Source organism: Eleginops maclovinus, chromosome 1 (genome assembly GCF_036324505.1).
Source record: "Eleginops maclovinus isolate JMC-PN-2008 ecotype Puerto Natales chromosome 1, JC_Emac_rtc_rv5, whole genome shotgun sequence".
NCBI classification, from domain to species: Eukaryota; Metazoa; Chordata; class Actinopteri; order Perciformes; family Eleginopidae; genus Eleginops; species Eleginops maclovinus.
This window is the reverse complement of record NC_086349.1, coordinates 24,646,565-24,659,161: the sequence shown is the minus strand read 5'-3', so window position 1 is coordinate 24,659,161 and position 12,597 is coordinate 24,646,565. Positions and strand designations below refer to the sequence as shown.

Below are 12,597 nucleotides of genomic sequence, written 5' to 3'. Positions count from 1 at the left end.
GAGAGAGAGATGTCTGCTAGGGACAGGTTGCGTAATTATTGGATGTAGGAGGGGGTCTACATTAGCCAGCTGTCACTTTTTGCCCCTCACCCAGTGTGTGTGTGTGTGTGTGTGTGTGTGTGTGTGTGTGTGTGTGTGTGTGTGTGTGTGTGTGTGTGTGTGTGTGTGTGTGTGTGTGTGTGTGTGTGTGTGTGTGTGTGTGTGTGTGTGTGTGTGTGTGTGTGTGTGTGTGTGTGTGTGTGTGTGTCCATTACGTTCAGAGATTGATGTGTTATGACAGCTCCTGTCACCTCCTCTGCTCTGTAGTCTGTTCTTATTGCAGGGACTCTGTGTGCTGCTGGTGTCCGTGCAGTCAGAGGACATTTGATATCTCTAATCATCATAAGCTTCATCAATCATTTTAAATGTGCTATATATCTGCCAAATCACAAAATACTGAACAAGATGTTCACCAACGACATCCTCTCAAAGCATGATTATGGGATGTTTTAGTTGATTGAAAAAATGTAAGCAAAACATCTATCTCCTGAATAGAACTTCCTTAACATTATGCCTATTTTCATGGTGAGGTCATCATTTTCAGGAAGTAAACCAAAAAATCCAATGGTGTGTGTGGGAGCCAAACTCCCTCTGGAGGGAACACAGGGAATGTAGTCTTTGCAGACCATTTACATGCAGTAAAACCTATACAACACACTAAAGGAAAGGGAAAACCCCAAAAAGCATATTAGAGCCTCTTTAAAAACTAGCAGAAGCCAGCAGAAATGAAACACTGAACTTCTAATAAACTAAATATGTAATGCATAAGCAATAACATGGTGACAGCCTTCCTGGTCTAGTTAGGCTATGGCTCAGGGGGTAAGTGGGCGTCTACCAATCAGAGGGTCAGTCAATCTGTCGAGGTGTCCCTGAACCCCAAATTGCTTCCCTTAGGCATGTGTCAGCATCAGCAAAATAACATAATGTATGGTTAGGAGGACGAGTAATTTATGGGTAGGTAGATGTGGCTGTGTAACCAACGGTACTGAGTCTACGCCTTATCTCTTTCATGTCACTTGAATTTTTGCTTTAACCAAACTAAGTCAACATGTCCTGACTCATGCTCCAGGAACATTTTGAATATATATATTCAACCTTAAGACTTCAATATTTTTATATTCCTTTGATGTTCAGCTTTCTTTTCCTGATTTTACATTACATAATACTCTAAACATAGTGTTTTATTTTAGGAAAGGTACCACCCTGTGCTTTGAAAATACTCTGTTTTAATCATGCTTTTAATATCATGACTGCACTTTGGTCCTTGGCTAAACACGCAGGTCCTTCACTTACATACAGCCTAAACACTTCAGTACCTAATTCTAACACAGAAATCATGATTCCCTGCAAATAATGTTGAATAATAATCATTTCTAGGGATCCGGTGAGAAAACTCCTTTTCTGTTTCTCACGTGTGTTCTCTGACGGGATGTCCTTGAATACATTTGTTCTTGTTTAGTTTCATGAAAGTATTCCCTTAGACGGAGACGCTGCCTGGTTCCAAGAGCTAAGGAGTGCCAGTCTGTTATTTATTAACAGGATGACTGTGGGTTTGCAAAAGTGCCAAGCAGATTTTAAAAGGATTTCAAAAGCTTTACCACCAGCCCGAGGAGGAGCGTGTGATCCCTCACTTTAAGTAGGAACAAGAAAATGACCAAACTTGGAGTTGTGAGGGTTTTTTTGGCCTGCATGGCGGTGTAAAAAAAAAGAACAAAGAGGGAAAGCCTGATCCATCTGTGTCTGCTTTTAAACCCCCTCTACCCCCCCGACACTCCGGCTGTCATGGGTCAGTGTTCAGTCAGCAGCCGCGGACAAAAGAGAAGATGTTTAGATGAGTGGAAAAGCAGTCGATGTGTCAGAAACACACACACACACACACTTTGTCTTTGTAATGTCATTAGTGGAGGAGATGTTTCCTGCTGCTTTGATCTGATCTTCTGTCTCTATCAGGATGACCTCATGCCTTTGACTCACACACACACACACACACACACACACACACGCACAGACATACATTGTCTAAATGTAGAGATATATTTGGATTCCAGACGCACTCCCCGAGAGTTAATTCTGAATTTCTAATTTTTAGGTCAACATCAAGTCAATTTCCGCTCCTTGGAGTAAATTAATATTTGTCTTGTTTCTCGGGATGATTTATGTTTGATGAAATTAATGATGTACTTTCTTTCTTCTCTCTCCCTGTCCTGTGTGCCCTCCTCTCCTCCCCCCCTCATCCCTCCTTTGTTCTCGGGTCAATCCTCCCTCTCCCCCCTTTCCTCTTCTTCTTCTCTCCCCAGTTTGCAGCGGGATAAAGGATCGTAGACGTGAAGAACCCTCATTCAGAGCTCACTGTGAAAGAGACACACACACACACTCACACACACTTAATACAGTTGTTTACTCCTCGCCACTCTCCAGAGGATCTCCCTGAAGTGTGTGAGTGTGAAGTGGGAGGGTGTGTGTTTGTGTATGTGTTGATGAGTGTGTGGGTGTCTTGTGACACTTTTCATGGGACATTGAGAGATGTGTGTGTCACAGCGTCGGTGGACGGGCTATAGGGGGCCGGTCTCCCCCGCCCTCATCCTCCTCCTCCTCCCCCTGTCCTTCCTCTCCTCCACGCCTCCCCTCGCTCAGGGAGCCATCATCATCCCCGAAAACTGTGAGTACCCCAACATCATCATCTCTTCCTGTCAATACAGAGTGTCCTGGAAGGGTTTGTCTCCACCCTGAACCAACCAACAATGTCTTGAATGTTTTTAGGGACGCCGGTTTAAATGACTACAGGCAAAAAAGTCCAAAACAAACAAAAAAACTCTGAGGTATGACCATTAGACTTCCCCAATTCTGGCCATAACATTTCCCTAGTTTTACCTAGATTAGGACAATTATTTGTTTGCGTTATACATTTCCCGTAATGTTTTGTATAAGTATGGAAACGAGGCCTAACTTATGGGAAATCTACAGACACAAATAGACTAAGACACGTAAATGTGTATATTAGAGGAGAAATACCGCAACCTTCGCATTGGAAAACAATGTTTGTTGCCTGTAGTGTCTTAGCTTAGTGTCAGCAGTGTAAAATCAAGTGACGGCAAGTAACTTTACATACAATGCTGGAAAAGCAAGGAAACAGGAAAAACCCTTTCAGAGACCCTTGTTTTTCCTCTTCTTGCATGTCCTTTTCTTGTCTTGGTTTGTCTGATTGCTTTGGTCTTTGTTTGAAGTAGTCTTGGGACAAATCGTGCAAAGTCAAAATGCTGCATGTGCAGACACTTATCATTTAACCACATTCACATAAGCACTAACACAAACACACTTACCCAAACAATCGGGTTTAGGACGACCTCTGGTCCCCGGGGTTAAGTTCAAAGGTCAGAAATGTCAGGCGTGATGCTCCCAAAGGGGGGAGAGATGAGGAGGAGAGGAGGAGTCAGGTTCAGATCGACCTTCATCCAGTGACCTTCTTCTCTGGGTGTGGCACAGGGAGGAAGAGCGAGGAAGGGAGGGATGGAGAGAGAATGTAAATAGAGAGTGGATGAAGGAGGACAGGGAGGGACAAGAAATGAGCAGAATACAGAGGAGAAAGATGGAGGGAGGAAAGGGTGGAGGAGACAGAGGGGGAAGATGTAAATTGATCCGGGACGCCATCATGTCTGAGTCAGAAAACAAAGAGGGAGGAAAATCCTTTAGACAAGTTATTATCATATCAATGTTATTTACAATCAGTGGTGGTACTCACATCCTTTACTTTAGTAGTAATACCAGTCTCAAAATACGCCAGTACAAGTACAACATCTTGATTAAACAATGCTACTTAATTAAAAATACAGAATGATTATCAGCTAAATGTGCATTCAGCCTCAAAAGCATCAATTATTCTTACCCATAAGTCATCTTATTGTGGTATATTAGATTTCATCACCAAAAAAATACATATAAGAGATTTTAAATGTTGTCATTTCAATGAGGAGCTCCTTTTAGATACTTTGTGTAGATTGTGAGTAGATAAGTAGTATATATATCATGTGAAACACATCATGTTATTAGTATACTACAAGCTTTAAATGAATGTAGTTCAGTTAAAAGTCTGAATTGTCGTAGAGTAGGGGTATAATGTGGCATTAAATGGAAAATACTCAAGTAAAGTACCTTGAAAATAATGCTGGCACAGTCCTGGAGTAAATGTCCACCGCTGCTTATAATGAAGTAAATGTATAAACCTTCCATTAACGTCTTCATCTCCTGTCTGTGAGTCTGCAGCATATTAAATGTCTGCCCTTGTCTAAGTGTTTTCTCTCTGCTCTCCTTTCCTTGCTTACGTGTGGACAAACAGATAAAGTGCATAACAGTAAGTGACTCTCCTTGTTGTGACATGAAGAAGTGCTTGATGGCCGCTTACGTATACTGCCCTTCACTCACCAATAAATCTCCACCATGGAGGCCATCAGTCCAATATGTCTTACTGTTGATGCCATATCGCTGACTGCTTTTTCTCCCATCATCCCTCACTGCGGCACTTTAGCATTTTATGTGTGACATTTGGAGGAATGTGTTCATTTTTCAACACTTGCATCAGAATATTTGTACAGCTTATATTGCGAAAGACAGGTAGATCATGCACATTAAAAAATAAGTCATTGCTTGCCAAGAAAAGTAATAATATTTAACCAAAAGGTCTACTTCCCCAGAATGAAAGGACATCTATATCTTATTTTAGCCTTGCTTTTTCATTTGGATTTAATTGAGGGTTTAATGAATAATTTATTTAACTTAAATAGATGCATGTAATCCTTGATCTCAGCGGGGAAGTTTTTAATTAAAAGAAGGAAATGTTCTTAAATGCTTTCTTTCAGAGAATTAGTTGAGAAGATTGAAACCTCTGTACTGCTGATGATTTAGCTTTGCATAAAGACTGGAAACAGCAGGCCTGACTTTACAAAAAACAAATCTGCCTTCCCTCTCTCCAAAGAACAGACGGATATAACATTTTCATTCAATCTAAACAAAAACTGAAGGGCAGAAACTCAAGATTTTGCAGATTTCCAAATGTTTGAGCTAAGCTACTGTCTGCAGGATCCAGCTTCATATTGACTGAACTGACCGATAAAGCCATCATAATACTGCAGACTAGCTGTGGGTTTCAACCACCATGTCAATCTTTCAACAAGCTTTATTGTGTTCATCAGCCAAGCACTGACAGCAGGATGTGGTTGCAGCCATAATATGCTGGTAATTTCCTTTGTCGGTTTGACTGTAACCATAAAATGTGATATTTGATATTTGAAAGGAGTCATTTAGCTGTTCTGAGAATGTTGAGTCAAGCAAATTCGAAGAGACTGAGAAAACTAACAATGAATGAAGCACAGATTTACAACTTCTACTGGTGGACTGAAGTATGACTGTCAATATTACAGAGGCATCGTTGGCATCTGATGTCCTGAGACACAGTGTACTGTTGATCATTAAGAGCTCTAACCTAAAAGCTTGAAGCTCAACAAATTTGGATTTGATTTAGAAAAACACAACTGAATACAAAGTCAGCTGTTTTAAACGTGTGTTTCCAACTGAAAGTGGATGAAAAATGCTAAGCTAGCAAACCTAACAGTTAGCTAAAAGTTATGGATAAACAGATTCTCGACTTTAGGTAAGTGAAATGGATAAACGATTAGATTGTAGGCTAGAAATCCAAGGTCGAAGAGATAGTTAACATAATATAGTACTAGTAGTAAGAAGTAAAAGTAGTGAATTAACAGTAAATGTTTATTCTTAGATAAAAGTAGCCCGTTAAAATACAGCTAAATGAACGGATACACAATTCAAATGGTTAGCATGGTAATTCATAGACAAACAGTTTAGGGATAACTAAAAGTATATGAATAAAATACAGAGCTAAATGTAATGGATGAACAACTGAAATGGTTGCCATCAGCTATAAGTTAACGGTTGAAATACATACGTTAGCTGAAGCAGGCTAATGGGTTAGCATTAGCTTAAATTGTATGGTTCAAAATACTTAAGTTAGCTAACAGTAATGGATAAACAGTTTAAATAGTTGAGTAACTGTGTTTTTAATAAAGAGTTGAGACAATACACTTGACACTTAACGTGATGTGAAAGTGCAAAGGGCATACCGTACAGTATGTCGATATAAACTGTTGGGCGGATCAATGACGGCCTGTTCTCCTGCTATTTGTACTCCTGTATTTGCTTGCTTGTTTAAGCTGTAATTACTGTACATTCAGGTGTATGTCGCAAAGTATTTAATTACTGTACGTGTGTGTGTCTGTGTGTTCAGTTTCAGAGCCTCCCGTGCTGATATATCTGCCAGAATCGCATACAGCCTTTTCTCACGAAGACATCTATCTGCCCTGTGAGGCCTCCGGTAACCCAACTCCCACGTACGTACAGCAGCTAGATGTGTGTGTGTGTGTGTGTGTGTGTGTGTGTGTGTGTGTGTGTGTGTGTGTGTGTGTGTGTGTGTGTGTGTGTGTGTGTGTGTGTGTGTGTGTGTGTGTGTGTGTGTGTGTGTGTGTGTGTGTGTGTGTGTGTGTGTGTGTGTGTGTGTGTGTGTGTGTGTGTGTGTGTGTTCACAACATGTAACAGAGTGGACAAATATAATGGACACACTGGACATATGACTGTGTCTGGATGTCTTTCGAACTTCCTCCCTGACCCTTCCTGTTGGCATGGCAATAAATGCTCTTCTAATAGAATCACAGCAATAACAAAATCATGTCTGTGGATTTCCATTTCTCTTTGTCCTTTTTCCTTTCCTCCCACTCGTCCCTGCCCGATCCCCTCTATGCTCTCTTACATCATTCTCTGCCTTTTGCTCTTTTTCAATTCAAATTTCCATTTTTATAATTTTAAGTGGTAAGGCGGACAATAATCTGAATTTGTGTTAATGTTGACCAACCCCAGGAAAAGCCCTACGCCCATTGTTTCCTACTGAAGACATTAAATCTGTAAAAGCCAATCAAAAGTTATGTGCATGTATATTATATTAGGGAATATTTTGTGGAAGCTTGTAATCTTTCGCTCAGGCCTGTGACCTCTTCACACACTTCTCCTCACAGCTGGTTGTGTACTGCTTGTTTTCAAGTTAGCCAGTTGTGTCCTTCCTCTCTGTCCTCCTCTGACCTGGCTCTACGGCCTTGCAGGTGCTGTTATCTTCATTAAGGAGGGGCAGCCTGGGCTTCCGAAGCCTTGTTGCTCCCACAGTGGGTACAAGCTCACGCTGACCTAAGATCGGCTTTATTGTTTAGGGACAGCTAGCTCCAGTTTATCTCGACCCAGATGCTCCGGTAAACACCTTATTTGTGACCTAGATGACAGTTTAAGTTAAACATATTGTCCTAGATTGTTTAGTCTGTTGCTCTGAGAATGTTGATTACCCATTTGGAACTAGTTAAAACCTCTTCCTATCCCTGAGATCTTCAGAGTTGGTTTGGCAACCGCTGTGGCAACTCGTGTCTGCAGCAAATGTCTTTTTCAAACCCAACAGTGTTTTGCAATCAAGTTCCTGCTCTCCAGTGTCTCTCTGAGTTTCGTCTCCATTGCTTCAGAAGTTTCCACCACAAATTACAGCACTTTTTATGGTCCTACTTCCTCATACAGTTTTGTTTTGCATTAATTCCTAACTAGTATTTTCTGTACGTCATGGCATGATATATCTTCTTTCTGCACCATAAGGCTCCATTGTTGTCCAAAGCGTATTAATAACCTATGAATGAGCCACTCTGTTGCACTGGCTGATAAGTTCATATAACCATGAACCTCCACTGTGGTATGTTTTTTACTCAATCCCGCACACAGAGTCCCGCTGCAACACACTTGACTTACTTATGTCACTTGTTAGACGCTTTTATCCAAAGCCACTTGCATACAGTCAATACTGTGGGCAGTCCCCACAGGAGCAATTTGGGGTGAAGTGTCTTGCCCAGAGACTGTACGACATGCTGACTGCTGTGGGGCTGGAGCCAGTTTTCCCCAACACACTAGTCCACTGCGCCATAGCCTCCTCCTTTAGAGCACATAATGTGGATTAATCTGCTGTTGAAAAAAGTAGCCAACAAATTCACATTTTGTTTCTGTTGTTTGATAAAAGCTGAGATGAGAGACAAAGAGGGGGGTGAGAAAGTTTTAAGACAACCTCTCGCTTGGGAGCTGTTGAATACAAATGTGTGTCAACAGTGTTTATTTTTCCGTGACAAATATCTCAAAGTCTGCTTATTTATTTCTCTGTTTTGTGCAATGAAATGTAGGGTGAAGCCTCTTCCTTCCTTTGTTGCAAAGACACATATTTAATCCTGTGTAGTGGTTGTGAATTTGTCTTTGAATTGCTGTGTCATGGTGACTAAAATCGATCTTTGTCCTCTTCAGTTTCCGCTGGGTGAAAGACGGCGAGGCGTTCGGGTCGGAGCGTCACACGTCCGGGACGTTGCAAGCCGAAGATGAAGAGCCACTCGATTCGTACGAAGGCTACTATCGCTGCTATGCCTCAAACACTCTAGGAACCGCCATGACACAAGCCGTACATCTCATCGTGGAGGGTGAGTCACACACACACACACACACACACACACACACACACACACACACACACACACACACACACACACACACAATCATCACACATGCTGATTCATCGTCACATGAAAGAAATGTTATGAAGCATGTACAGTAAGACACAAATCCCCCCTTCTCTCTCAGTTTTCCTCCTACACACACACACACACACACACACACACACACACACACACACACACACACACACACACACACACACACACACACACATTTCAGTGACTCAGTGGGGTTGACTGGGGCCACCTGTTCTGCTCTCTCATCTCTTGTTACCATAGCGACCATTTCCTGGAAACAGAACTGCGACGTCACTCGGAGTGGGGGTGCATGAGGGTTTTGTTTTGTTGGGATGTCAAAGTTCAGGGTCGTCTTTAACAAGTTCAATAACTATAATATGATATATTGTTTATAAAAGTGCTGTAGCTGAAGCGGATGAAGGACTCTACGTCTCAAATGTGGAGTTGATTCTTGGGGAGCAATTTGATGAGCGGTGGAAGCTCCAGCTGTCTTTCTTTCCACCTATTTTTATGAACATATTGTATAACGCTGTGACGCATGAGGTGAGCAGGTACATGTTTCAGTCAGGGGGAATGCAACACAGCGCAGGCGTTTTGTATCGTATTAGAGTTAACAGTTTATTACTTTCTAGGATTTTATGTTGGTCATGGATCATCTAAATTGCGGGTTTTGTTTTAAAACTAAATGTATTAGAAAATCTTTATAGAAACTGCCAAATTCAATGACCTTTCTCAATTGTTTTGCTTTTTTGATGAGGTTTTTGTCTTTGTTGCAACAAAAAGATTATGAAAACACCTTCACGCATCCAGTTCTGAAGTAGTACTCACTTATCAGCTGATTCTGCTGTCAGCATCTTCCCAGAAGATCCCAGAGCATGCAAATGCTGCAGCATAAAACATGGCAAATACTCCCTAAAAAAAAGAAATTGAATCCATAAAGACCTCCCACAGTGATGGTTAATAAGCTCCTCTTCTTCTCTGTTTTTTTAATGGCAGAGTACAACCTTGTTTACATTGCAGCCTTTACTGCGACAAACCTACTGATAAAGCCAGGCTGTAGCCCAGTTTATAATTATGAAGAATCCTGGCATTTTGTCTAAAAGTTAGGCCCTCCCCCTTTTGCAATCAATATGTCTACCAATTTCTTTGATCCGCAGTGTCAATGTTGAATTAAGGAAAGCTGTACAAAGTTGTTTTCTCAGTGCAGAGAAAGAGTATAAAGAAACTGTAGTGTAAGGAGCACTGACTCACTGCAGGGTCACTGCAGCGGTGTACTGCATCATTTACTGCACAAACTGGAACAGGAAAAAGCTGTAAGGAAAAACAGTAAGCACTGTGTGGTGACTTCATTACTGAATCAGCACAAGAGTGTAAAATGTTACCAGACACGACTGTAGATCATAATCAAACAGTATGGGAGACAAACTCCCTCTGGAGGGAACACTGGGATTTTAGCCTTTGCAGACCCTTTACATGCACCAAAACTTATAGAACACAGTACAGGAAAGAGAAAACCATAATAGGTTTAGATTAAATTCAATGTGTGTGATTTATGTTAAGTATGTAAAGTTCTTCACTAATAATCTTCTCCTTTGTGTTTCAGCTCAACCAGTTCTTCTAAAACAGCAAAGGGTCCATAAGAAAGCAAACGAGGGAGAAAACATGATCCTGGCCTGCAACCCTCCACAGAGCTCCACACCCCCGCACATCCACTGGATGGACAAGAGTGAGTCTGGACGGATAGACTTTTTATTTCTGGTAGTTTTCCAGTATGCCTCTCTGTGAGTCCACAATCTGAGCAGCTTTGTCGGATTTTGTTTGGACCTCTCCTTCCAGCTGAGTCCCCTGTTGGAGGGATTTGAGCTGCATTGCAGATCATTTCCACTCAAACTAATGAATGCAGCACTCTCAGCTGATGTCTGGGCTCTATATTTCTAAATGTTTCCTTTTTCTTGTCCTTGACTCCCCCTTCACTGCCTGCCTGTTGAACAAGTGCCTTTTAACTTGTGCATTTTGTTCAACTCGGACTAACTGCAGTGAAGCCGTCCTGTTTTTTTGCAACAACCTTTACAGCTTCAAAGTCCCCCTCCTGACTCTCGACTCTTTGTCTTGTTACCCTCAGGGATGGTGCACATCAAGCTGAACGACAGAGTGATGGTCGGCCTGGACGGCAACTTGTACTTTTCTAATCTTCTTAAGACAGACAGCAGGAACGACTACATCTGCAACGCCCAGTACACTTCAGCCAGGACGGTCCTCCCTAACACCGCTGTCACCCTCACTGTCATGCAGAGTGAGTGCACACACAATGCTGCATAATACACCTTCAACTGATCCCAGACACACGCCAGTTATTAAGTATTGCTTCTCTATAAATTGTAGTGACAGGTGTTTCTATTATATTGTTTTAATGAGGGTACGCTAAAGAGTCACGCATCATCACTTTCACTATGAAAACCTTACAGTGTCACGTGGTATATTTACACATGCTTTCTCTCTCTGTCTCTCTCTCCAGGTAATGAAGTTGTTCATGGCAGGAAGCCTCACCTCTTCAGTCCCTTAGGCTCCCACAGCTCTGTGCAGGCCCTCAGGGGCCACACCGTCGTCCTTGAATGTCTCCCCAGTGGCCTGTAAGGATCTCTGTGTGTGTGTGTTTGTCTCAAAGTGTGTGTGCAGCTGTGTGTGTGTGTCCCCTGTTCAAATTGTGTTTTAATTCCAGACTTTAAGTCATGTATGCTCACATCGTATTACATTTGATTTCACAATAGCATTTGAGAACATCAACATAAAAACAAACTTCTTATAAACTACTAGATGCTCTGTTGATCCAGTAAACAGAGCAGTCTAATGTGTGTAGAGGTGTGTGTGTTTCTACAGTATCAGTCTGCTGTCGTTTGTATGGCATTCAATCAAATCAGAGGCTGCTGGGATTCAAATAGCTCCCTTTAACGACGAAACAAGTTTCTTTTTAATGCAGATTTTTGATGCATCTACTGGTCAGAAAGTGTTTTGTTTAAATAGTTTGTTTACATGTATGTACTTACTCCCATCTCTGGCCTTATATCCCCTTCCTCTATTTGTTAGCCCTTTTGTGCAAAGGAGGGCTACATAAAACTTAGGCTGCAGTCTCTTAAAGTTTTAAGACGCTTGTCTTCCAGCTTATTATATTTCTATGACTTGACTTGACCTAAGCTATGACTTGACTTGACTTGACTCAACTCTCACAAAAATGACTTGAGACTTGCTTGAGACTTGCATATGTGTGACTTACTCCCATCTCTGATGTATGTGCCTGAGATAAACAGCCGGTGTGGAACACGCATCATTTAAGTGTATATTACAGGTGTTACTGGACAAGATCACAACTTTTTCTTAGAACTTATCCTCAATTCTTTATGACTGGCTGTAGTTCACATCAATAAGAACACTTCCTGGTTATTTCTCAATAAGAGCCCCTACTTCCTTACAATATGAACACTTATAAAGACAGTATCACACAAGGGCTGAGCAGTTTATCAATATTAATATGCTATTGTGATAAGAGACTACATGTTGTGTTAGATATTGCACATTGTTATATTCTCAAGTGTAACCTGTACCTTGTTTTTAAGGCAACATCATCATTTTTTTACATTTCCATTACATACTTAGTGTTTTTGTACACATCAATGATGAAATGTATCTTTGAGTGTTCAGTTTTTTATAAAAGTAGCAGAATTATACCCTAAAATATTATCAATATTGAGGTATTTGATGTAATCCATATCACCCAGCCACACATGCTTTCTTCAACTGTGTTTTTGAATGCATTTAAAGTGTTGTTATATTTGGAGGAATCTGCTCAAAGTGTTCACTATTGAGCTTGATTAAAGCAATATTTCATTTGCATATAAATCTTAAATATTTCAATCTGAACGCAGGTAACAATCCAATCCTGTTTTCCCACAGTCCTTAA

General features: G+C 41.2%; 1 protein-coding gene across 2 annotated transcripts in view; it reads left to right on the top strand.

Moving 5' to 3' along the window:
- Positions 1-12,597, top strand: part of LOC134870310 (neural cell adhesion molecule L1-like) — a 44,519-nt gene that overhangs the window by 15,703 nt on the left and 16,219 nt on the right. The window contains exons 2-8 of one of the 2 annotated variants that reach the window (XM_063892427.1): positions 2,337-2,698; positions 4,373-4,387; positions 6,335-6,437; positions 8,422-8,591; positions 10,246-10,368; positions 10,765-10,935; positions 11,158-11,272. In XM_063892427.1, coding sequence (XP_063748497.1) covers positions 2,563-2,698; positions 4,373-4,387; positions 6,335-6,437; positions 8,422-8,591; positions 10,246-10,368; positions 10,765-10,935; positions 11,158-11,272 — 833 coding nt within the window. In that variant the 5' untranslated portion in view covers positions 2,337-2,562. The remainder of the gene's footprint in view (positions 1-2,336; positions 2,699-4,372; positions 4,388-6,334; positions 6,438-8,421; positions 8,592-10,245; positions 10,369-10,764; positions 10,936-11,157; positions 11,273-12,597) is intronic. The other variant, XM_063892437.1, reaches the window with a different exon arrangement.